Below are 27,758 nucleotides of genomic sequence, written 5' to 3'. Positions count from 1 at the left end.
ATAACCTAAGACAGGCCATGCCTCTCAAGAAAACTAACTCCTCCTCTACAATCAGCCATCTACTATAAATAGCTCTCAGATAGGAGTGGAGCCTTGTGAGTCCCTCTCTCTCCATGCTGGAATGCTGACTGGCTTGATCTTGTACAGATCTCAGATAGGGAGCTACAGATGCTTTGAGTTCATGAGTACAATGATCCTGTCATATCCAAAAACCACTCCTAACAGTCCTTGACCTCTAGTTCTTATAATCTTCCACGGTGTTCCCAAAGCCTTGTGGGTACTAATAGACTAATAGAAGTCTATTAGACTACTAAGGGACTAATAGAAGTCCCATTCAGAGCTCAGCACTCCTCAGTCACTTTTTATGTGTAGTTTGTTGAGTTGCGAACTTCTATCAGCCACCACCGGCTTATGAAGGGTGTGCTGGCTTGTAACTGTCAATACAAACAGCAGTCTTATAGGACAGCTATCAATTGAGAAAAATTCTTCCACTAAATCTTTCTGAAGGAAATCCTGGGGAACATTTTCCTGTAAGAGTCTTAACATGCAAGAGCTCACATATACTAGTCAGCACTTAAGATCCTAATACTTAAGTGGGTCAATGAAGTAAACATGTAATTCTCAAAACCCAAAATGAGATCCCATGCAAAGCTATACCTCAGTTGTTGACAAGCTTACAAGCTTCTCCCTCCCCTCCCCTCCCCTCCCCTCCCCTCCCCTCCCCTCCCCTCCCCTCCCCTCCCCTCCCCTCCCCTCTCCTCCCCTCCCCTCCCCTCCTCTCCTCTCCTCTCGGTTTCTCTGTGTAGTCCTGGAACTTTGCACTGTAGAACAGGCTGGCCTCACACCCAGAGATTTGCCTGCCCTGCTACTCAAGGAATTAAAGGCATGTCCGATCACCATCTGGCTTCCAAACAATATTCTTGCTGTGCAAACACAATGAATATATTGATGATGACTTTCTTCTCTCTTATAGTAAGGATTAATTTAAATGGCTTCTTTGAAAAGAGTTCTAGAACTAAATCCAAGCTCCAGCTACGTGGTTTTATGGTGTATTCTGGAAAGTAAAGTAGCATCACACATGCCTTGCTTCTGCCATAGTCAGAACTGAAAACAAACGTATTTTACTTCTCTAATGTTATATCATGTCCCGTGTTCTTTATTTGATAAATTTACTTGTGATATATATGTATGTATATATGTACACACACATTAATACAAGGAGTCGTCAATTTATTCCAGTATCAATATAGAGAAAAAAATCCCAAATAATGCAAACATGCAAAGCAGGCAAGTTTACATAATGGATACTTACTGAACTCAATCCAGCAGTCATGTGCAAGAGCCTAGAACCACCTACAGTTATCTATGGAGACAATCATACCCTTCCCTCTCTCATATATATTCTAGTTAGTAATAATCATATAGGAACATGGGTTTTCCTTAATATCTAACAGATTTGGATCATCAAAGTGAGGTACACACATTGGTAAAAATTTTTATGAGGAATACTATGCAAAAAATGAGTGTCTTATTAGCACAGAAAGTTTACAAATTCTGTATGGGACACCGTCTTTACTGGATAAGAACTAATGCCCACAAAAAGCTCAAGGAGCTAAAGGGGTCTGCAACCCTATAGGTGGAACATCAATATGAACTAACCAGTACCCCCAGAACTTGTGTCTCTAGCTGCATATGTATCAGAGGACGGCCTGGTCGGCCATCAGTGGAAAGAGAGGCCCATTGGTCGTGCCAACTTTATCTGCCTCAGTACAGGGGAACGCCAGGGCCAAGAAGTGGGAGTGGGTGGTTGGGAGCGTGTAGGGGACTTTTGGGATAGCATTGGAAATGTAAATGAAATAAATACCTAATAAAAAAAGTGCTTAAAATGTAGCCAGGTTTGAGGGACCATTTCCCTTTTACTTATACAACATTTTCATATCTTTACCTTATTGGTAGTCAGGAAAATCTATAGTAGTGATTTTTAATATAAGTACTATGATAAAGATATAAGAAAGTTAAACAATACTGGTGTGGTGGTTAGAATGATGATGGTCCCCCACAGGCTCATATATTTGAATGTTTGGGTCCTAGTTTGTACAGTTTTTAGATGAAAAATACCTAGGTGGAACTACCTTAGGCAAAGTCACTCTAAATGCTTAGTTATATAATGTAAATTCTGGCCTTTAACAATCATATTTAGATACTTTCCTCTAAATTCTACAAAAGTACATTTTCACCTTTACAACTAAATTAGAAGATATCTGACTATGGCAAGACCTGACTGTAGTGGTTAATGGTGACTGTCATTTGGGCATCTAGAATCTCCTAGGAACAAGCCCCTGTACCAATCTAAAGGGGATTATCAAAAAGAGGTTAGACTCTGGAAAGGCCTGTGATGGATTATCTTCATTAGATTAACTGAGGTGGAAAGGCCCATCTTAAGTGTGGGCATTACCGTACTGAGCTGTGTTCTGGACTGAATAAAAACAAGAAAGCTACTTAAGCACACTAGCATTCATCCTTCTCTGCATCGTTATGTGGATACAAGACCAGCTTCCTCAGGCACCTGTTGCTATGTCTTCCCTAATCAAGATAGACTGTAACCTTGAATGGGGAACCAAAGCCAATCCTTCCTTAAGTTACCTCTGTTGTGTATCTTATCACAGCAATGAATGAGACAAGTAACTAAACACATCAACAAATCTATTCTTCAAGAAATAACTGTAAAGTTAGAAAAAGTCATGAAAAATAACCATTCCTAGAGGTTTAAAGGAGAGGCTATAGGTTGAAGGATGTCTGTCATGAAAACAAGCTGAAACGCAGGCTAAGAGCACTAAGATCTGGGCTATGCTCCCTGGAGCTGTTCTCCTTTCTGCCATACCTGCTTCATCAAGAGAAAAGCTTAGATTCTTCCAGGTCAAATTTCACTGCTGGAGGGGGCTGGATTGGTCTGGAGTGTAGGGTGGAAAACTTTACAGTATATTCTCAGTAAACAAAGCAAACTTTGATTGGTGCAAAAAGGGACAATCAGCAGGTAGGCTAGGCTCAGGTTGCTATGCTAGTCTTGGTCAGGCTGAACTTTTGAAAATAAAATAGATATAAAGGAACTAGAAATGCCATCCACAAGACCATGGCTGAAGAAGGACTGGAAAAAAGTGAAGGATGAAGCTGTTTTGCAAACTGTTTACATTTCAAATGTCCTCCTCATTCAACTCTTACAAGGACAAGCCAAAGATGGAAGTCATACTGGCCCAAGTACTAGAGCACAACTACTTCTTCTTCTTTTTTTTTTTAATTAGATATTTTCTTTATTTACATTTCAAATGTTATCCCTTCCTAGTTTCCCCTCTGAAAACCCCCTATCCCCACCCCCTCACCCTGCTCACCAACCCACCCACTCCCACTTCCTGGCCCTGGCATTCCCCTATACTGGGGCATAGAACCTTCATAGGAACCAAGGGCCTCTCCTCCCACTGATGACCTATTAGGCCATCCTCTGCTCCATATGCAGCTGGAGCCATGAGTCCCACCATGTGTTTTCTTTGGTTGGTGGTTTAGTCCCAGGGAGCTCTGGGGGTACTGATTGGTTCATATTGTTGTTCCCCCTATGGGGCTGCAAACCCCTTCAGCTCCTTGGGTACTTTCTCTAGCTCCTTCATTGGGGGATTCTGTGTAGAGAACAACTTCTAATCTATCAGTGTTTGGTACTACTGGGAATTGAACTGTAATGGGGCCCTTAACACAACTGACTTAATGATGGAAGTGACATTCAGGATGTAAGACAGCATATAGACAGCACCACCTGCCAAAACTAAAACAAACAACTAACCTATCAAAGACATAATTCTGAAAAAGTCTCTAAATATACTAACCTTGGCATTTGGCTTCTATAGTTCCATTCTGGTTAACTGTTCTTGTTAACTGTCATATGTAAACCCAGAATATGGTTTTTATGTTTAAAAGCTCATCTGAAGAAAGGCTGAGAAAAGATCCTGAGCACCCAGTGTAGTCTCCGGCTGGCTAATGAAGACATTATATTGGCTTAAACTCAAGCCTGAACAGTCTTTTCTAGTGAATATCCCACAACAGTACCTAGGGCCTTACAGATGCAGACATGTGTTCTACCACTAACTACCAACTTCGAAATATTCATATTTCACGACACCTAAGGTATAAGATGTCTGATAAGTCATTAAAAGCTTTGCAATAATCTTAAAAATGATGTATTCTTTCCTAGTTAACTAATCAATGATGTGCTAATTTCATTTAGATGAAATTATACATAACTAGGTAATACTTTTAACACAGTACAAGGTCAGAGTAACCTTGCTATCAGTTCAGTTTATTCAAATATACTTACTCAAAATTAAGAGTTTAATTTTGCTGTTTTCAGCATTTATTAAGAATATTTCTACAACTTTCAAACAACTAGTAAAATATATGACACAAAAATTTATTCTGCATTATGATATAAACATAACTTAAATACCAATGATTGGATCATAATACTTATAAACTTCCAAGATTTTTATCTAGATGCATAAAGGTGTATGTGTGTACATTTCTGAATCAACAATAACATGATGATTGGTTAATATTGTTTCTTATTTCTAATTTCTTAGTGGCTAACTACTTTAACTGGTTTTTATGATTTTGATTCTGTACATATTCATACTAATTATAATATTTAATAAACCATTCTTTTTAAATTTTTTATTATGGACAAAATATGCTGCAGAAACACTAAGTTTTCATATATTTCTTAAAATAGTATGATAGTTTTATTCTTAACATTATTATAGATTTGCCTATCTCGACCTTCCATATAGCAGAGGAGAGAGTAGCCTGCCTGCTCTGAATATTACCCGTCACACCATTCTCCACTGCACTCTACTGCACTACTCACATTTACACAGCTCCCTGGGGAAAATGCTGATGAAAACAAATGAAATCTACTTACTCAGTTATAAAGTCAGGGCTTGTAAAGCTGAGGTTTGTTAAAGGACCTTCAAGTTTAGAAGACTCGTGCACGTTTAAGGCTGGAGTGGTCTTAGTGGCAAGGACAGCTCGTTTTTCATCTTTCTCAAGTGCTTTTCTTTTCCCACCATTTTGGAAGTACTCTCTGCATACACTAAAAATCAAAGTATTTTAAAACATTAGATGTGATGAAATAAAATGAAAAATAAAAAACATAAAAATAAATCACCCTTCATTATTCAAGGTGTGAAACTTTCATATTAAAAGGTCCTATTTTTAAAAGCCAAATATTACAGTGATAGCTATTCTTGGTTGTTAACTTGACTACATCTGGAATTAACTAAAGCCCAAGTGATCGGGTATACTTGTGAGGGATTTTTCTTCACTAGATCATTTGAGGTGGAAAGACCTACCCTAAATCCAGATCTTCTGAGGTAGGAAACACCTTAAATTTGGGCCACAACTTCTGCTGGCAGCCTACATAAAGGATGTGGAAGACAGAAGCACTTGTACTTTGCCTGTCTGCCCTTGAGAAATTTCCCTAGCTCATTCCATAATTGGTACTCACTCTTACATCTTCAGGGATATATACTGAAGTCTAGCTGAGACATCTATCCTTGTGGATTGATCCACTGCTGGATTCTTGTATTTCTGTTAGTAGGCTGCCACTGTTGAACTGAGTGGCACAGAGCCTGCAAGCCACTCTAATAAATCCCATTAATTTATGTATTTACTTACTTTATTTATTGTTTGTTTATTTGTTCATTGGAAGATGACAGATATTAGACAGATATAGTTAGATGTTAGAGAGGGAGATAGAAAGACAGATAGAGTCATCCTATTAGTTCTGTTCCTGTAGAGAATGCTGACTAATACAATTACATTATAATTTCAAATATATCATTATAAATGTTAAATAGTTAAAAGTTGCTTCTACCTTTGCCATCTCTTCCCCCCCATTTCTCTGCTACAAGTCTAGCTCCAGATTTGCAACCTATGACCCCTGACTAATCAAGAAAATAATACAATACTAAGCATATATGTACCAAACTCTGTTGCACCAAGTTTTATAAAAAGCATACGAATGGAATTAAAGACACAAAGTTAACACAAGCCCAGTAATAGCAGGTGACTTCAAAACCATCCTTTCTCTAATAAAGAGGACATCTGGACAAAAACAAACCAAGATACCTCAAAATTAAAGGACATCATATCAAAAGGCCCTAGGAGATACCTATAATTCTATAATTCCACTTAAACACCAAAGAATATTTATCCTACTCAGAAACACATGAAAGCTTCTCTAAAGTAGACCACATCCTGGGACACAAACCAACCTAAAAAAATACGGAAAACTGAAATAATTCCATGCATCCTATCTGGCCATTATGCAATAAAACTTAAAAAAAACCGACAGTGAATAAAACCCTCGGGAGTGTAGAAGCTCATGGAAATTGAACAAATCACTACTGAATGCTGAGTGGATCAAGGAAAAAAAATACCCAGAAAGAAATCAAAATATCCTGAAACTAAATTAAAATGAAAACCAACAAAATCTGTGTGGCACAGCCAAAAAAAAAAAGACGACTTAGTGGTACAACTCAAAAATATGGAAAAATAAGAGAAAACAAAACTCAGACCTACTAGACAATAAGCAATAACAAAAATTACAGTACAAATTAATGAAATAGAAGTAAACAATACAAAGAATCAGTAAATATAAAAGTTAATCCTGTCAAAAGATAAACCAGAGAGACATTTGGTTCAACTAGCCAAAAGAAACAGATGACCCAAATTAACAGAACCAGCAATGAACAGGAAACATTACCATAGACTCCAGAGAAATTCAGAATGTTACAAAAAAAATACTTCAAAAAAAAATTTGTACTCCAATAGGTTTGGAAAGTGTGAAAGAGATGGATAAATTTCCAAGCTATCAAGCTTAAACTATGAAGAGATCAAAAGCCTAAACAGACCCAGAACAAAGCAGGAGACTGAAATTCTCCTTTTGACTAAGAAAATAGAAAGCCTATTGACTAGGAAAAACCCAGGAACAGATGTATTCACAGGAGAATTCTACCAAACTTTTAAAGAACTATAACTAATACTTCTACTCTTTTGTAGAAACAGGAATACCCCAAAATTTTCTTGAAGCCTGACCATACCATGTAAAAAGACAGCAGCAATGAAACCAAACCAAACAAATGACAGGCCAATATACCCAGATAAACAGAGATGCGAGCATCCTCAGTAAAATACTCTTAAGTTTAGCATATGGGCATGCCCATGAGTAGTTTGCCAACACAAAACAGTCTCTATGACATCTCTTTTGTGAGCTTTTTGTTTCACTTTCTTACTTTTTGGTCTTAGGAGTTTTTTGTTTTGATTTTCTTCTTTGTTGTTAATTTTTTATTAGTTTTGAAGACAGAAAACAAAGAAACTTGGGAGGGTAAGGAGGGTAAAGGAGAAATAATATGGTCAAAATAAAAAAAAGGCTTTGAAGGATGATAGACTTTACTGGATTCACTTTTTTTTTTTTTATTACAGCTGAGATTACATTGATATACTATTTGGGGGAAGGGAAAGAATAAGATCAAAATATACTGTATAAAAATAAATTTTAAATGAAAAAGATCACTCACCAAGATCAAGTTGGCTTCATCACAGCAATGCAGGATAGTTCAACATATTTAGGCCAATAAATATAATATATTGTATAAATGGGCTTAAAGACAAAAAGCTCATGATCATCTCAATAGATGCAGAAAAAGCCTTGACAAAATACAAAATATATTTTTTGATGTTATTTTGCTTTATTTAATAGAATACCACTTGGTTTATAGTCATAAAACAATCAAAGACCATGGCCCATGGTGCTTTTTAAAGAATTTATCTAATGTACTCAATCCACTAATCCACTTATATTAACACAATAAGTAATTCATAGCTTGTCAGCCAATATCCATGATAGTTCATTTCATAAAACTGTATGTAAAAAGAAGTGTTAGAAAAAAAAGTTTCAGAAAAGTTTTCCATATCTAGTCATATTCTTCCTGGTTTTCTCTGTCATCAGTCGTTGATCATCTTGTGAAAGGTATCAGAGAATTTCCACTTAGATCTGGAATATAAAATGACTCAAGGGGTACGTACACATCTGGGGCACAGCTAGAAAGGCTGAGAAGCATGCTGCTCCCTAAGGTGGTCAGGCCCCAAAGGAGTCTTGTTAGCATCAGGAACATCTAGCAAACACCAGGAAAACCAGATGGCTAAAGGACAACAAAAGAATACAATCAACAAGAGCCAGGGTAATGTGGGATCACCAGCATCCAGCTATCTTGCCATAGCGAGCCCTGGATTCCTCACTAATATTTCTCAACATCAAGGGACTCAATTCCCTAATAAAGAGACACAGGCTAACAGAATAGATATAAAAACAGGATCTATCATTCTGCTGCATACAAGAAACACACCTCACCAATGAAGATAGGCATTACCTCAGAGTAAAGGGCTGGAAAAAGATTTTCTAAGCGACAGACCAAAGAAGCAAACTAGAGTAGCCATTCTAATAACTAATAGATCAGACCTTCAACCAAAAATAATCAAAAGAGATGGGGAAGGAAACTTCATGCTCAAAGAAAAAATACAACAAGACGACATCTCAATTCTGAACATCTATGCCCCCAATACAAAAGCACTCACATTTGTAAAAGAAACATTACTCAAGCGTAAACCGCACATCAAAGCCCACAAATTAATAGTGGGAGACTTTAACACCACAATCTCACCAACGCACAGGTCATAGAGACAGCAACTAAACAGAGAAATATACTAACATGGGTTATGAATCAAATGAACCTAACAGATATATATCTACAGAACATTTCACCCAAACACAAAAGAACATAACTTTTCAATATAATTCAAAGAATTTCAATATTCTTTTCAAAAGAATATACCTTCCCTCTTCATGGGACCTACTCCAAACCTGACCATCTAGCAAGTCATAAAGATACAACAAAATTGAAATAACCCACACAGGCTTGGTGACACACACCTTTAATCCCAGCACTTGGGAGGCAGAGGCAGGCAGATTTCTGAGTTCAAGACCAGCCTGGTCTACAGAGTGAGTTCCAGTAGAGAAAAACCCTGTCTAGAAAAAAAAAAAAATTGAAATAACCTTTTGTATCTTATCAGACCACCATGGATTAAAGCTAGAATTCAACAACAGAAATCAAAGAAAGCTTACAATCTTATAGAAACTAAACAACTCTCTACTGAATGTGTACTGAGTTAAAGACTAAAGAAATTAAAGACTTTCTAGAATTCAACAAAAATGAAGGCTCAACATACCCAATGTTTTGAGACAAAATGAAAGCAGTACTAACAAGAAAGTTCGTAGCATTAAGGGTCTTCATAAAGAAATTGGAGAGATGTTACTAGCAATTTAGCAGCACACCAGAAAGCTCTAGAACAAAAAGAAGTAAACATAACCAAGAGGAGTAGAAGGCAGGAAATAAACAAGGGCTGTAATCAACAATCTGGAAACAAAGAGAACAATACAAAGAATCTATAAATTCTAAGAGCTGGTTCTTAAGAAAAATCAACAAGATAGAAAAAGCCTTAGCCATACTAACTAGAAGGCAAGGAGACAGTATCCAAATTAACAAAATCAGAAATGAAAGAGGGATGTAACAACAGACATGGAGGAAATCTACATCATTAGGTCTTAATTCATAAGACTGTACTCTACAAAATTTTAAAATCTAAGCAAAATGGATTTTTTTCTTGATAGATATCACTTACCACAGTTAAGTGATAAATCAAGGTCAGATAAACAATTGAAATAGACCTACAAGCCCTAAGGAAATAGAAGCAGTCATTCAAAGTCTCCCAACAAAACAGCCCAGGGCAAGATGGTTTTAGTGAAGAATTCTACAAGACTTAATAAAGAAAGAGAATTTGAGATGGATCTGGCAGATATCTACAGAACATTCTATCCTAAAACAAAAGGATATACCTTCTTCTCAGCACCTCATGGTACCTTCTCCAAAATTGACCACATAATTGGTCACAAAACAGGCCTCAACAGATAGAAAAATTATTGAAATTGTCCCATACATCCTAACAGATCACCATGGACTAAGGATGATCTTCAAATACAAAATAAATAATAGAAAGCCAACCTTCACGTGAAAACTGAACAACACTCTTCTCAATGATACCTTGGTCAAGGAAGGAATAAAGAAAGAAATTGAGGACTTTTTGGAGTTTAATGAAAACGAAGCCACAACATACCCAAATTTATGGGACACATTGAAAGTATTTCTAAGAGGAAAACTCATAGCTCTGAGTGCCTCCAAAAAGAAACTAGAGAGAGCAGACATTAGCAGCTTGACAACACACCTAAAAGCTCTAGAACAAAAGGAAGCAAATTCACCCAAGAGGAGTAGACTGCAGGAAATAATCAAACTCAGGGGTGAAATCAACCAAGTGGAAACAAGAAGAACTATTCAAAGAATCAACCAATCCAGGAGCTGGTTCTTTGAGAAAATCAACAAGATAGATAAACCTTAGCCAGACTCACTAGAGGGCATAGGGAAAGTATTCTAATTAACAAAATCAGAAATGAAAAGGGAGACATAACAACAGATCCTGAAGAAATCCAAAACACCATCAGATCCTTCTACAAAAGGCTATACTCAACAAAACTGGAGAACCTGGATGGAATGGACAAGTTTCTAGACAGATACCAGGTACCAAAGTTAAATCAAGATCAGGTTAATGATTTAAACAGTCCTATATCCCCTAAAGAAATAGAAGCAGTCATTAATAGTCTCCCAACCAAACAAAGCCCAGGACCAGATGGATTTAGTGCAGAGTTCTATCAGACCTTCAAAGAGGATCTAATTCCAGTTCTTCACAAACTATTCCACAAAATAGAAACAGAAGGTACCCTACCCAACTCATTCTATGAAGCCACAATTACTCTGATACCTAAACCACAAAAAGACCCAACAAAGATAGAGAACTTCAGACCAATTTCCCTTATGAATATTGATGCAAAAATCCTCAATAAAGTTCTTGCTAACCGAATCCAAGAACACATCAAAACAATCATCCATCCTGACCAAGTAGGTTTCATCCCAGGGATGCAGGGATGGTTCAATATATGGAAATCCATCAAATAATCCAGTATATAAACAAACGCAAAGACAAAAACCATATGATCATCTTGTTAGATACAGAGAAAGCATTTGACAAAATCCAACACCCATTCATGATAAAAATCTTGGAAAGATCAGGAATTCAAGGCCCATACCTAACCATGATAAAAGCAATCTACAGCAAACTCGTAGCCAACAAAAAAGTAAATGGTGAGAAGCTGGAAACAATCCCACTAAAATCAGGGACTCTCTCCCTACCTATTCAACATTGTACTTGAAGTCCTAGCCAGAGCAATTCGACAACAAAAGGTGATCAAGGGGATAAAAATTGGAAAAGAAGAAGTCAAAATTTCACTTTTTGCAGACGATATGATAGTATATATAAGTGACCCTAAAAATTCCACCAGAGAACTCCTAAACCTGATAAACAGCTTCGGTGAAGTAGCTGGATATAAAATTAACTCAAACAAGTCAATGGCCTTTCTCTACACAAAGAATAAACAGGCTGAGAAAGAAATTAGGGAAACAACACCCTTCTCAATAGTCACAAATAATATAAAATACCTTGGCGTGACTCTAACTAAGGAAGTGAAAGATCTGTATGATAAGAACTTCAAGTCTCTGAAGAAAGAAATTAAAGAAGATTTCAGAAGATGGAAAGATCTCCCATGCTCATGGATTGGCAGGATCAACATTGGAAAAATGGCTATCTTGCCAAAAGCAATCTACAGATTCAATGCAATCCCCATCAAAATTCCAACTCAATTCTTCAACGAATTAGAAAGTGCAATCTGCAAATTCATCTGGAATAACAAAAAACCTAGGATAGCAAAAACTCTTCTCAAGAATAAAAGAACGTCTGGTGGAATCACCATGCCTGACCTAAAGCTTTACTACAGAGCAATTGTGATAAAAACTGCATGGTACTGGTATAGTGACAGACAAGTAGACCAATGGAACAGAATTGAAGACCCAGAGATGAACCCACACACCTATGGTCATTTGATCTTTGACAAGGGAGCTAAAACCATCCAGTGGAAAAAAGACAGCATTTTCAACAAATGGTGCTGGCACAACTGGCTGTTATCATGTAGAAGACTGGGAATTGATCCATTCCTATCACCTTGTACTAAGGTCAAATCTAAGTGGATTAAGGGACTCCACATAAAACCAGAGACACTGAAACTTATAGAGGAGAAAGTAGGGAAAAGCCTCGAAGATATGGGTACAGGGGAAACGTTCCTGAATAGAACAGCAATGGCATGTGCAGTAAGATCGAGAATCAATAAATGGGACCTCATAAAGTTGCAAAGCTTCTGCAAAACAAAAGACACCGTCAACAAGACAAAAAGACCACCAACAGATTGGGAAAGGATCTTTACCTATCCTAAATCAGACAGGGGACTAATATCCAATATATATAAAGAACTCAAGAAGGTGGGCTCCAGAAAATCAAATAACCCCGTTAAAAAATGGGGCTCAGAGCTGAACAAAGAATTCTCACCTGAGGAATACCGAATGGCAGAGAAGCACCTGAAAAAATGTTCAACATCCTTAATCATCAGGGAAATGCAAATCAAAACAACTCTAAGATTCCACCTCACACCAGTCAGAATGGCTAAGATGAAAAATTCAGGTGACAGCAGATGCTGGCGAGGATGTGGAGACAGAGGAACACTCCTCCATTGTTGGTGGGATTGCAAGCTTGTACAACAACTCTGGAAATCAGTCTGGCGGTTCCTCAGAAAATTGGACATAGAAGTACCAGAGGATCCCGCAATACCTCTCCTGGGCATATACCCAGAAGATGTCCCAACCGGTAAGAAGGACACATGCTCCACTATGTTCATAGCAGCCTTATTTATAATAGCCAGAAGCTGGAAAGAACCCAGATGTCCCTCAACAGAGGAATGGATACAGAAAATGTGGTACATTTACACAATGGAGTACTACTCAGCTATTAAAAAGAATGAATTTATGAAATTCCTAGCCAAATGGATGGACCTGGAGGGCATCATCTTGAGTGAGGTAACACAATCACAAAGGAACTCACACAATATGTACTCACTGATAAGTGGATATTAGCCCAGAAACTTAGGATACCCAAGATATAAGAAACAATTTGCTAAACGCATGGAACTCAAGAAGAACGAAGACCAAAGTGTGGACACTGTGCCCCTTCTTAGAATTGGGAACAAAACACCCATGGAAGGAGTTACAGAGACAAAATTTGGAGCTGTGACGAAAGGATAGACCATCTAGTGATTGCCATATCCAGGGATCCATCGCATAATCAGCTTCCAAACGCTGACTACATTGCATACACTAGCAAGATTTTTCTGAAAGGACCCAGATATAGCTGTCTCTTGTGAGACTATGCTGGGGCCTAGCAAACACAGAAGTGGATGCTCACAGACAGCTATTGAATGGATCACAGGGCCCCCAATGGAGGAGCTAGAGAAAGCACCCAAGGAACTAAAGGGAACTGCAACCCTATAGGTGGAACAACAATATGAACTAACCAGTACCCCGGAGCTCTTGACTCTAGCTGCATATGTATCAAAAGATGGCCTAGTCGGCCATCACTGGAAGAGAGGCCCATTGGACTTGCAAACTTTATATGCCCCAGTACAGGGGAATGCCAGGACCAAAAAGTAAGAGTGGGTGGGTAGGGGAGTGGGGGGGGGGGGGCGGGGAGGGTATGGGGGACTTTTGGGATAGCATTTGAAATGTAAATGAGGAAATAAATTACCTAATAAAAATTTAAAAAAAAAGAAATAAAGAGACAGGAAAAAAAAAGAAAAACATAAACTTCAGGGGAACTGCTTAAAACCAATTTATAATTTATATAGTGATCGAGAACTTCTCAAAATAATCGATCATGCTGATCAGATACTTATTCCTGTAAATCTAGAGAGATGGAATATTGTATTTATTTCATTTCCCTGCTTTACATTTCACTCGTGTCCTTGAGTTCCAATACTTTGCTGCCCACTTGCCCTTGGTGTCTCTAAGCCTCCGGAGAGAAGGGCCAAATGTTATCCTTTTCCCAGAGTATTTGGACCAGGATTTTGGTTGTTTGCAGAGCCAGCACCAGGGAGAATCCACTGGAGAAGTATAAGCTGAGATTCCAGCTCAGCAGTCCTTACCATGTGAAGAGAAAATAGAAAATAAAACTTGATTTGAACCACAAAAAAAAAAAAAAAAAAAAAAAACTCAGATGACAGCAGATGCTGCCAAGGATATGGAGAAGGAGGAACACTCCTCCATTGTTGGTGGGATTGCAAGCTGGTACAACCACTCTGGAAATCAGTCTGGTGGTTCCTCAGAAAATTGGCCATAGTACTACCTGAGGATCCAGCTATACCACTCCTGGGCATATGCTTAAAAGATGCGCCAACATATAACAAGGACATGTTCTCCACTATGTTTATAGCAGCTTTATTTATAATACCCAGAAGCTAGAAACAACCCAGATGTCCCTCAACAGAAGAACGGGTACAGAAAATGTAGTACTTTTACAGAATGAAGTACTGCTCAGCCATTAAAAGCAATGACTTCATGAAATTTGCAAGCAAGTGGATGGAACTTGAAAATATCATTCTGAGTGAGGTAATACAGCCACAAAAGTACACACATGGTGTGTACTCACTGGTAAGTGGATATTAGGAAAAAGCTTGGAATACCAATGATACAACTTACAGACCATATGAAGGTCAAGAAGAAGGAAGACCAAAGTGTGTATGCCTCAGTCCTGCTTAGAAAGGGAAACAAAATAATCATGGGAGGTAGCGGGTGGGGGTGGGAGGGACTTGGGAGGAAGAGAGGAAGGGGAAAAAAGCGGGGGCAGGATCAGGTATGGGAGGAGATGGGGGAGATATATAAAAGGTATTACAAGGGATACAAGTTAAGAAAGAGACAAACAGGAAGATGTGTGTGGGAGGTATCAAAAAGCTTCCTGTCTTCTTCAGGAAATCCACAACAAACCCTGTAGAAACTCTCTGTACCCAGTCCTTTGAGTTTTTATAAGATTTCCTCACATACCCATGATTGAACTCTATAAAAATGTGGTTAGATAGACAGGGCATGATCTAAAGCTAACTCTGTGCTAAAACAGAGCAAGACCTGGATTCTTTCTGGTCTCATGAAACATTCTTCCATCCAGAGCAAAGAACATCACCCTTCCAGAGTGAGGAGGGTCTTCCTGCACACTACAAAATGGTAGCATCAAGAAATGTAGTCATGGGCAACTGGAAGGCAGAGGGTTTCTAGGAGAGTTTTAAATTTTTAATTGGTTGCTTTTGAGAAGGAATATGGACCAGGAGCCTCAGTTGAAAACAGACAAACTGCATCAAAATATGGCACACTAGAAAAGTAGAAATTTAAATATACAAAGATTTGAACAGTTCAAAACAGAAGCCTGAACTATTATGTGGTAATTCAAAGAGTTTCTAACAGCAGTGCTAATGACTGCAAGACTACTATGATAAATGATTTTCTGGATTATTCCTGTTAAGACAACCCTTTCTACTTGTTTCAACTTAGTTAGCATCAAAGTTCAGGGATGTAAAGGTGAATCATTTTAAATCCACATAATTAAGTTTGTTTCATATTGCTATCCTTTATCCAAACTGATGACTAGCACACAGCTAGTCAATGAGTTTCTTGATACTTAAGGCTTTCCTAAAATAGTAAGGTAATGAATATAGGAGGACACCATGCCTAGGTATGTAATGGGACAGTAAAGGTACCAGAGGACCAACTCAAATATCTATTAACTAGTGAAGCTAAGAAGGATGTATGTGTGTAAATATATGAAAAGTGACTAGCAAAAATTTTGTGCTTATAATTTGTTAAAAACAAATCAAACACTTAAAGTAGCTGAGATATGAACAATTTTTCCTTTTAGATTCTAAAACCTATTATTGCTTTTATTATTATTTTTCCTACCATGAAATGAAAAAAATATTTTTCTCTATAGATTGCTTGATATTTAAAAAATACATGATAAATAAAAATTAAAGAAATATTTTGTTTATAACTGATATTGTTCCTGATTTAAGGAGGGTAATGGATAATGTTAATCATCAACCTGACAGATTTTAGAACCATTTGAAAGATGGCCCTTTGGGGTATTATTTTAATAGTGAGCACTGAAGAAGGAAGATGCATCTTGCCAATGGACAGGACTATTCTCCCAGGCAGAAGATTCTAAACTATATAAGTAGAGAAACTGAGCGGTACACTAGAGAAACATTCATTATTGGTTTTTTTGGTTGTTGTTGTTTGTTTTATTTTGGTTTTGACTGTGGATAAGCTACAACCAGCTGCTACCAGTGCCTGCTGCGCTGACTTCCACACTATGATAGACTGTACCTCGAATCATGAGCCATAGGAAACCCTTCCCCCTTTAAGTTGCTTTAGTCAGAGTATTTTATCAGAGCAACCAGAAGAAAAACTAAGATAGGAATTGGTACAGAAGTAGGCCTGTAGCTTTGATAAATCTATTTAGTTCTTAGACAACTGGAACTGTGTTGTAGCTAGAATGTGGAAGAGTTTGAAACTCTAGATTAGAACAGCCAAAACATTATCTATGTGCCTCCATACAAAATATATACTTAATAAATATGCAATTAATTACGGATGCCTTTCAACTTCTAAATAGAGGTAGAATTAAAGGCCAAAGCTGTGTAATGGGTCAGCAAGATGACTCCGCTGTTAAAAGTGCTGTGGCCCAAGCTTAGTCTCTGGATCCTTGGGTGCAAGGAGAAAAACATCCTTCAGGAGTTATCTTCTGACGTCCCCTCTCCACAACTAAAAGCTGTGGGTGAGGAAAGCAAGACAGAGGAGGTTAATGAAATCATACATGGTAGGAACTAAGAACCACTGAAGCTCAGCTAGCCCAGCCTAGGAGACGTGAGCGGCACTCTTTCTGTGGCTGTGATAACATTCTCTTGACAAAAGCAATTTGAGGAAGAAAGGGCTTATTGTGTGTCACAGTTCATCGAAGTTGTGAAGTCAAGGCAACAGAAGCCTGACACGGCTGTTCAGGCTCTGCATTCATACTCAAGAAATAGACAGCAGAGCTGACAAGATGGCTCAGGGAATGAAAAGAAGTAGACCAGATCAAATGAACTGGAAAGGAAGAACTAAAACTTGGCATACTTAGATAATCTTGTGAATATCTGTCTGGACAGCCGAAGATAAACAATCACGACCTAACAAGAATAGTAATAAAATTATGTTAAGTGGGGATATATATACAACACAAAAATGAGATGTAGCCATAAACAGTTTATACAAATACATACACTAGCCTATTAGAATATATAAGGAAAGTTTATATAACAAAAACAATAAAACACCTAAAAGTAAAACCACTATATAGAAATCCTTGAACTATTGACTAAAGACTAGAACAAATCAAATAAACTACTTTATTTCATGGGAAAGATGATGCAATATTGTAAAGGCATCAGTTTTTACAATTTATAATTTCATCCTAAGAAATTAAGAAAATAAGTAAACCAGTTGATTCTAAAATATATAGTGAAAAAAATAATCAAGAAAACTCTGGGAAGGTTTATAAAAGGGTGGACAGGATAGATGACACAGAACAAGATTATGTAAGCCTAAAACACTGGCAGACCCCTTTAGCTCCTTGGGTACTTTCTCTAGCTCCTCCATTGGGAGCCCTGTGTTCCATCCAATAGCTGACTGTGAGCATCCACTTCTGTGTTTGCCAGGCACCGGCATAGCCTCACAAGAGACAGCTATATCAGGGTCCTTTCAGCAAAATCTTGCTGGTGTATGCAATGGTGTCAGCGTTTGAAGGCTGATTATGGGATGGATCCCCGGGTATGGCAGTCTCTAGATGGTCCATCCTTTCGTCTCAGCTCCAAACTTTGTAACTCCTTCTATGGGTGTTTTGTTCCCAATTCTATGGGCATATATCCAGAAGATGCTCCAACTGGTAAGAAGGACACATGCTCCACTATGTTCATAGCAGCCTTATTTATAATAGCCAGAAGCTGGAAAGAACCCAGATGCCCCTCAACAGAGGAATGGATACAGAAAATGTGGTACATTTACACAATGGAGTACTACTCAGCTATTAAAAAGAATGAATATGAAATTCCTAGGCAAATGGATGGACCTGGCGGGCATCATCCTGAATGAGGTAACACAATCACAAAAGAACTCACATGATATGTACTCACTGATAAGTGGATATTAGCCCAAAACTTAGGATACCCAAGATACAAGATACAATTTGCAAAACACATGAAACTCAAGAAGAACAAAAACCAAACTGTGGAACTCTTTTTTATATTGTATATATATTTTAAAAATGTTTCTATGTAGTAGGTTTCCAAATGGCTTTCAGCATTAGTTATATCTCTGAATATTCCCTGTCTTCTTATTCCCTCCCACATGTAATAATAATGCTAATTTCTATTACCTATTCCTTGAAAAATTCCCTTCCGTCCCAATGGTCCTTACCAATTACCTAGCCTCTGTGGGTATTCCAAATGAATCATAAATATGTAAAATTTAAAAGCTCTAATCCACATCTGAGTCCAACCCTACCATGTCTGTCCTTCCGGATTAACCATTCTGGAAGAGTTACTTGCCTTGTCTTCCAATGGTCTCCAGGACCATGCATTCCCTTGTAAATTTCCTTGTTTCTTAACAACTGAATAATGAATGTTCTATTATGTATGCATATCACACTTTCATTATCCGATTTTTAGTTTATAGGTACCAGGGCTGTTTCTATTCCCTGACTACTGAGAACAGAAGAGCAATCAACATGGATGAGCAAGTGTCTCTGGATTGGACAGAGTCCTTTACAGTATGCTCAGTGGTCTCATGGTAGAGCCACTTTCAGCTTCTTAAGAAATCTGCACATTGATTTCCATAGAGGCTGTTACCAGTAAGAACTCCCACCAACAATGAGTAAATACTCCCTATCTCTACAGTCTCTAAGTCATCCACTTCATTTGCATTGCTATTTTTGTTGTTTCCTTGTTTTCTTTTTTTATCTTAGCCATTGTGACTAGGATATCAAAATATCTAGGTCTGATTAGGCCTAGATAAGACATCAAATAATCCAGTTTAAAAATGAGTTTTAAAAAAGGAGTGTTCTCAAAAATCCTCAAACACATATGGCTGAGATCATTTAAAGAGGGTTCAACATCCATATGACAGGTTCCTGCACCAGGGAAATGCTAATTAACACTTTGAGATTTCACCTATTAATTTTTTAAGACTATGCCTGGGTACTCTCTTTACACTATATCTACCCTGCACTCTCCCACTAACACCTCTCATGCCCTCTCAATTTCATGACCTTCTTTAATTAGTAGTATTGTGGGGTGTGTGTGTGTGTGTGTGTGTGTGTGTAATCCAGAACAAAATGTGTATATAAGAGGCTATGCTGTCTATATATATATATATAGTTTTATTTTAAATTATGTATAATTTACTTCCCTGTTAATAATTTTAACACACACACATGAGGTGGGTGAGATATGAGAACGGTGGATCCATATGCTCTTCTTAAGTGGAATTTGGTGTGAGGCATGCTTGTATCTGTAACTTCCACTTGTATAATAAATCTGTCTTGCATTCACTATCCTTTCTTTTTTTTTTTTTTTCAACTTATTTTTTTCCAAGAGGCACTATATTTTCATGTGATCAGAAAGATAATTTTTAAGTCAAGTTGCTAAAAGAAAGAAAGAAAGAAAGAAAGAAAGAAAGAAAGAAAGAAAGAAAGAAAGAGAGAGAGAGAGAGATGGATTTAACTACAGCTTCTAGGAGTAACTGCCAAGTACAGAGTTGTGGATTTAACAAACAAACAAAAACGAAGGATTGACCCTACCATAACACATACCTTTTAAAACTACATGTAAGAGGGTAGAACAAGAGAGTTGTGAGACATGCCTGGGTTATACAGAAAGCTCTTGACCCAGAAGAAAGTATGTATGTAAGACTTGTCTCTATTTAAATATAAAGTCTTCAAAAAATATTAAAATATCAGTTTTATGTAATTTTAATTTAATTTCTTTTCCTCTTGATAAATAAAAGAAATCAGTGTTACTTTCAAAGTTAGTAAGGAGTTCAAACACTACTGGACAAAATCGCTTTCATTTAAACATACTTAAAATTTTATACAAATTTGTTGTGTGAAATAAGACTGATTTGGGGGCTGGTGCGATGGCTCAGCGTTAAGAGCGCCGACTGCTCTTCCAAAGGTCCTGAGTTCAAATCCCAGCAACCACATGGTGGCTCACAACCATCTGTAACAAAATCTGATGCTCTCTTCTGGAGTGTCTGAAGACAGCTACAGTGTACTTGCATATAATAAATAAATAAATAAATATTTAAAAAAAAAAGAAAGAAGACTGATTTATTTATTCCTCTAATATTTTATTAGTAATTTAATTGGAATAATTTAGTTACATTTCAAATATTATATGAAATAAATAAACACAGAAAAATATTTCAATAAATCATTTTATATATATATGTCCAAAGATATAAAAACATATTCTTTCCTGAACAATTTGAAAGCAGTTTACAAATAGCATGTCATTTTCTTCCTGGATTCATTGCTCTGAGGGAGAAAATTCTTCTGTATAGCCACAACACTATTATCGTTAGGACAATTATCAGTCATCTTCTAATTTACTAAAAACATCTAGTTCATAAATTCAAATATTTTTCTTACTGCCTCCAGAATGAATCTTACATTTTTGTCATGGGGGTCATTAGAATGGCCCCTAGAGGCTCATACATTTGAATACTCCACAACTGCTCCACAGTTGGTGAAACCAGTTGGAAAGGATTAGGAAAGTCATTCCCAGTTAGCATGCTCATGCTCAAGGCTCTCTCTGTCTCTCTCTCTGTCTGTCTGTCTATCTGTCTCTCTGTCTGTCTGTCTCTCTGTCTCTCTGCCTCATGGCTGTTGTCTCAGCATGTAAGCTCTGACTACTGCTCTGTGCCATGCCTGCCTGCCACTGCCATGCTCCTGATCACGATGGTCATGACGAACACTCTGGGACCATGATCCCCAATTCCATGCTTCCTTTTCTCCTCGGCTTAGGTTGTGGTGCTTTGTCACAGCAGTAGAAAAGTAACTCTGACGAGATGCTAAGTTTGTTCTAATGGAGTTAGACCTGGGTAGTTCTATCTCTTTACATTCTCATATTGATTTTTATACAACTGCATTTTTGATAAAATGTCAGTTTTGTAGAAAATCTTATATAGTTTATTTTTGATTGTTGTTTAAAAATGGCTAATTGCATTGTTGAAATACTCTAAATATCTCACTGATTTTCCTCTTTCTTTCTTTCTTCCTTCCTTTCTTTCTTTCTTTCTTTTTTTGGAGGGGGTATCTTGCTTTATCAATTATTGAGAAATGCTCTAAGATGACAATTTTCTCTATTTTTACTCATATATGTTTGTAATGGTTATGCTAAGGCTTTCTCTGCTTGTTTTAGCATATAATTTATCTGCAGGTCTGCTCATTTTGATTCTAGGTCATTTACTCTGCTTCATTCTATATGTGGTAGTTTGTTAAACATTGCCACTGTGCTTATAAGACACTGCCATAAATATTTTCCCCAGAAAGGACATACATTTTCCCTCTCTAATGCAGGAACCTACGATGAAAGAAGGAGCCCTTGGATCCATGAGAAATAACTGGTCTGGAATGGAGCTACGTTACCTCTTTAGAGAGCATCAGTTTCCATTTGGTTCGGATTCTCTGAGAGGGAATGATCTATGTATGCAGAGAGCAGCTGTTAAAGGAAAGAGCACAGAGATTCTTCTCTGCGTTTTCATTCCATGCCCAGCCCCTCATGCTGCGGCTGTGCACAAATCAGGAATAAAATATGAGGAATTATACCTGTGATTTGGTTAGAGTCCAATCTGCCCATGTGGTGACCTCAGGATCCCACTACTCCGTAAGCCTGACTGACTATCCCTACTCAGAAACACTACAACAAATGCTCTCCTATTTAGGAAAGGCTTATTATTTCTAGTTTCTTCATTCCTTTAAGCCACTGTGCATCGTTTCTCCTGCAGATGTTGAAAATAAAATACTTGGTTTTTAGATTATAATGGCATTTCTTGCCCCCTGTTTTTTTTCAATGTTTTATTAGACACTTTCTTCATTTATAATTCAAATGCTACCCCAAAAGTTCCTTATACCCTCCCCACCCCCACCCCTGCTCTCCAACCCACCCACTCCCGCTTCCTGGCCCTGGTATTCCCCTGTACTAGGGCATATAATCTTTGCGAGACCAAGGGCCTCTCCTACCAATGATGGCCGACTAGGCCATCTTCTGCTACATATACAGCTAGAGACATGAGCTCAGGGGGTCCTGGTTAGTTCATATTGTTGTTCCTCCTATAGGGTTGCAGACCCCTTTATCTCCTTGGGTACTTTCTCTAGCTCCTCCATTGGGGGCCCTGTGATCCATCCAATAGTGGACTGTGAGCATCCACTTCTGTGTTTGCCAGGCACTCTTGCCCCCTGTTTTATCATAAGTTGAAAACTCTTTTATCTTTTTTTTTTTTTTCTTCTTTTTTTTTTTTTTTTATTACATATTTTCCTCAATTACATTTCCAATACTATCCCAAAAGTCCCCCATAGCGCCCCCCACTTCCCTACCCACCCATTCCCATTCTTTTGGCCCTGGCATTCCCCTATATTGGGGCATATAAAGTTTGCAAGTCCAATGGGCCTCTCTTTCCATTGATGGCCGACTAGGCCATCTTTCGATACATATGCAGCTAGAGACAAGAGCTCCAGGGTTCTGGTTAGTACATTATGTTGTTCCAACAATAGGGTTGCAGATCCCTTTAGCTCCTTGGGTACTTTCTCTAGCTAAAACTCTTTTATCTTAACACAACTTTGCTATTTGGTGTATTCAGGAATCACATTTCTGTGATGGTTTCCTCTTGGTCCTTGGGGATTTTTGTTTTTGTTTTTGAAGACAGGGTGTCTCTGTATAGCCCTGGCTTTCCTGGAACTCACTTTGTATATGAGGCTGGCCTAGAACTCAGAGATCTGCTTGCCTCTGGCTCCCATGTGCTGGTATTAAAGGAATGTACCACCATACCCACCTACCTTTTGGTGCCTTTTAATCATGTTTTCAATATTATTTATTTCTTATAAAGTGAAAGTTGGGTCTAGAGGATTTTTACACGTCAAATTTTTTTTACATAAACAAAATCTTATTAGATGAAATTGCATCTGCATCTATGAGCAGGCTCTGAATGTTTATAATAAATGCCACCAATTGGTTGAGGTGGTGCTTATAGATTCTTAAGATATGTATTTATACTTTTCTTTGTAGTTAGTAATAATGTATGGAATGACATTTTGGCTTGACAATCAATGAAGTCTTTAATAGTATTTGAACTAAATTTATTTCTGTTTATTAAATATCACATTTGCAGATGCAAAGTTAGTTAAGTATCCTTTAATACTTATTTCCTGTCATCATTTTGTAAATCAGTGTTTTCCTTTACAAATAGACCCTAAGTATATATTCCCCAAAACTGCTGTGGTGTGTTTATTTAAAATTCTTTCCGTTGGAGCAATTTTTACAATAAATAGTGTGTGTGTGGTGACAATTGTCATTGTGACCGGTGGGTTTGAAATGTGCAGTACTACTGTACTCTCGTGTGTGCACTGATTCCATCCTTTAGTCATTCGGCTGTGGTTGTTGCTGCTTTGTTTCCTGGGGGGGGGGGGGGGGGAGACTATTATAATTCCATCTAGCCAATGAGAATCAATCAAAGCTTGCCTTTTCTTTTTGAGCAATTTACTTCTATCCAGTACAAAGCAAGTCTTTACTTTCCTTGCCTAAGGCCTACAATCTAACTTTTCAGAGTCCTGTTTTTTTTTTTTTTTAATTTTTTTTATTAGGTATTTTCCTCATTTACATTTCCAATGCTATCCCAAAAGTCCCCCATACCCCCCCCCCCCACTCCCTTACTCACCCACTTCTACTTCTTGGCCCTGGCGTTCCCCTGTACTGAGGCATATAAAGTTTGCACTACCAATGGGCCTCTCTTTCCACTGATGGCCGACTAGGCTATCTTCTGATTCATATGCAGCTAGAGACACCTATGGTCACTTGATCTTTGACAAGGGAGCTAAAACCATCCAGTGGAAAAAAGACAGCATTTTCAACAAATGGTGCTGGCACAACTGGCGGTTAACATGTAGAAGAATGCGAATCGATCCATTCCTATCTCCTTGTACTAAGGTCAAATCTAAGTGGATCGAGGAACTCCACGTAAAACCAGAGACACTGAAACTTATAGAGGAGAAAGTGGGGAAAAGCCTCGAAGAGATGGGCACAGGGGAAAAATTCCTGAATAGAACAGCAATGGTTTGTGCTGTAAGATTGAGAATTGACAAATGGGACCTCATAAAATTGCAAAGCTTCTGTAAGGCAAAAGACACCGTCAATAAGACAAAAAGGCCACCAACAGACTGGGAAAAGATCTTTACCTATCCTAAATCAGAATCCTGTTTTCTTTTAATGAAAGGTAGAATTTGAAAGTAACACAAGATGGACGGCTGGGTGTCTTTTATATCAACATCTTTTTTTGTGAAGAGAATTAGAAACACATATGAGAAGGAGGCAGCGAGGAAGAGAGACTAAACGTCCTTAATGTTAAATGCTCCAAAATTCAGTGTTTATTGAGCACTGACAATGTCACAAATGGAAAATTAACCACATTCATAATCAAAATATTAAAAAGACTGTACACACTAGAGGCAAGACAAGGAAATAATAGGTTTGATAAACTGTGGATCAAATGGATAGAACATATTTTATAAAAAGTTTAGACAAAATTAGGCATGTGGGGAAAGAAGTATTTTCACTAAGAAAGACAACTGAAATAAACCTAGACCAAATGAGACACAAAGAAAAAGAGGCTCTTAAAAGTGACCTACAAAAGTGCCAGCTTGTAAAATACTCACCTACAACACCATTCAATGCGACCTTCACCCTCACAAGTTTTTGCCCAGTGATTATCTGCCAAATTTTTCATTGCAACAGCATATTCGCAAAGTGTTTCCGCATCTTCACAGTGTTCTCGCCAGATCTTATCAAAGTCTCCCACTGTATACAAAAAAATATGAACTAAATTAACTTTATTTAAAAATGTATGAGCTAATTTTAAGAAAATAAAGATGGTTTACAAATGAAGTATACAAAAATCATCAATAAACTTAATTAATGAAGTTTTAAATACTGCTTTATAACTGATTATCTGCAATCAAAATTGATTGCTTTAAACAGATTTGTAAAATTGAACACACAAACACAGGGGGCGGGGAGAAAGAGAGAGAGAGAGGGAGGGAGAGGGAGGAGGGGAAGAGGGAGAGAGAGATACGTATGAGCTATCCATTCATAAAGCAAATCCATGTTGGTAGGATACAACTATGTCTGGAAATCAAGCATTCATTTTCACAGTATCTTTGGGTTATATAGCCTTGAAGAAGAAAGACTACCACAAACACCTGTTTTGTACTTAGTCTAGATATATTGCATCTTTATATATTCTATGTCCTCTGCTTAGATCAATGCATGCTACAAGCTTCTCCAAAGTTTTGGGCTTTTGCTAATATTCTGAATAACAACTATAAGCAAGTGGCCAGAAGGGACATGTTTCATTTGGTAAAATGTTTTCTTTGCAAGCACAAGGACTTGAGGTTCCATTGCCACAGAAACAACCCTGGTGTGCTAATGTAAGTTTATAATCCAAGAGATGGGGAGAGAGAGAGACAGGTGGGGCCTCTCTGGCTTACTGACTATGGCTGGCTAGCCAGCCTAGTCCAGTTGGCCAGTTACAGTGCAGGGATACACCTCAACTCCAAAGACAATAAAAATATAAGGTGGATGGTAGCTGAGGAATGACACCTAAAACTGTCCTGTGTTCCTCACATGCACATATACAGACACACATACATAGGTTACTATCCAGCTATTACTTTTTAGATTTTAAATCACTCATCATCACATTTAAGACGAAATTTCAAAGGTCACTGTGAAGACTGATAATGACTGAAGAATTATTTGGCCAAATGAAGTTCATTTGCATAACAGGGTAAAGAATTAAAATTATCTGAGTATCTTGGTTCATCATCTTTAAACAAGGTAATTGAGTTCTATCACACAATATATAAATCTAGGTATTTATGTAGTAATAAAATATACATGTTTAAGAAATGGCCATCTGTGCAGTTAGTTATATTTAAAACTTTTTCAAAGCAAGATTAAGTCTTTCTTTTTTCTGTAACAGAAAATAAATGAAAATACCTTAAATTTAACAATCAACACATTTATTTAAATTTGAAAAATAGTCAAATAATTTTATTTACTGAATATTTTAGCTCCACAGACTAGTAGATACTGAATTGAGAACCTATTTAATATCTCTCCCATTTTGACTATCTCCATAAAACCAAGTAAGGGTACAAGCATATTCATACACACATTGTTCAGCTAAAATGACTATAGTATCAATAAATTACAGACTTAGGACTGATTTTAATTTCAAAGTAAATGAAAACTAAGAGTACCAGAGTGTTATACCCTAAATAGATTAATATTTTCAATAGTCATTAATATTTATGAAGCGACTGGGCTCTTAATTTGTTACACATCAAGTTAGCATTATTTGTGTCCCTAAAAAGCATACAAAATCTTTCTGAATTCTGAACAATTTCTTTCTTAGAGACATATGTCAGATACAGTGGTTTAAAACTATAAACCAAGAGATCTTCAAGCAGCACTCTGGTTAGCACTCCTTCTACACACGCTGGGCACTCATAACATTACTCTTCTTGAATTTACCTATCAGACATGATACTAAATGATTCAATACGGTATAGCATAGTTTTGAAAGTACTTATTATTTGAGTTCTAGACCTTAAACCTATAAAGGCTCTTTGAAGTTGTTTCACTACCCTATATAACACATACATTATGTTTATAAATGTGAGTCATTTGAATAACAATCCATTATCAAATGTATTTCAAAGAACTTCTTTGTGCTGAAAATGGATTTCATTCCTGTAAGACTTGATTTACATGGTAGATAAAACTTAAAGACTTGGATACTTGTACTTTATTTAGAAGAGAGTCCTAACCATAGCAGTAAGGGAATGGGAAGAGGGGGAGGGAGACGAGACGGGAGGGGAGGGGAGGGGAGGGGAGGGGAGGGGAGGGGAGGGGAGGGGAGGAGAGGAGAGGAGAGGAGAGCAGAGGAGAGGAGAGGAGAGGAGAGGAGAGGAGAGGAGAGGAGAGGAGAGGAGAGGAGAGGAGAGGAGAGGAGAGGAGAGGAGAGGAGAGGATTAAAACAACAAAGAAGGAGAAAAAGCTAACCACAGTACAGGGGTGTTGTAGGAACATTGCTGGTGAGGATACCCCATCCACAATGCTACTAGTTCTAAAGGGCATCTAAAGGGCCGGAAGCTTGAGCACTAACTATCCTGTTTCCCATTACTTGGGGAATGTGAAAATGTTGGATTCTAATACAGTGCTAGAGAAAGGTAACAGAAAAATAGTACACACTCAAAGC

General features: G+C 37.6%; 1 protein-coding gene across 2 annotated transcripts in view; it reads right to left on the bottom strand.

The window, feature by feature from the left end:
- Positions 1-27,758, bottom strand: part of Samtor (S-adenosylmethionine sensor upstream of mTORC1) — a 53,367-nt gene that overhangs the window by 12,857 nt on the left and 12,752 nt on the right. For both annotated transcript variants that reach the window (XM_029478578.2, XM_021164969.3), the window contains exons 2-3: positions 25,153-25,294; positions 4,961-5,131 (exon numbers count right to left, since the gene is read on the bottom strand). In XM_029478578.2, coding sequence (XP_029334438.1) covers positions 4,961-5,131; positions 25,153-25,294 — 313 coding nt within the window. The remainder of the gene's footprint in view (positions 1-4,960; positions 5,132-25,152; positions 25,295-27,758) is intronic.

This window comes from Mus caroli, unplaced genomic scaffold (assembly GCF_978045245.1).
Source record: "Mus caroli unplaced genomic scaffold, Mus_caroli_1 scaffold_7, whole genome shotgun sequence".
Classification (NCBI taxonomy): domain Eukaryota; kingdom Metazoa; phylum Chordata; class Mammalia; order Rodentia; family Muridae; genus Mus; species Mus caroli.
The sequence above is the reverse complement of the archived record's forward strand: the minus strand, read 5'-3'. Positions and strand labels throughout refer to the sequence as shown.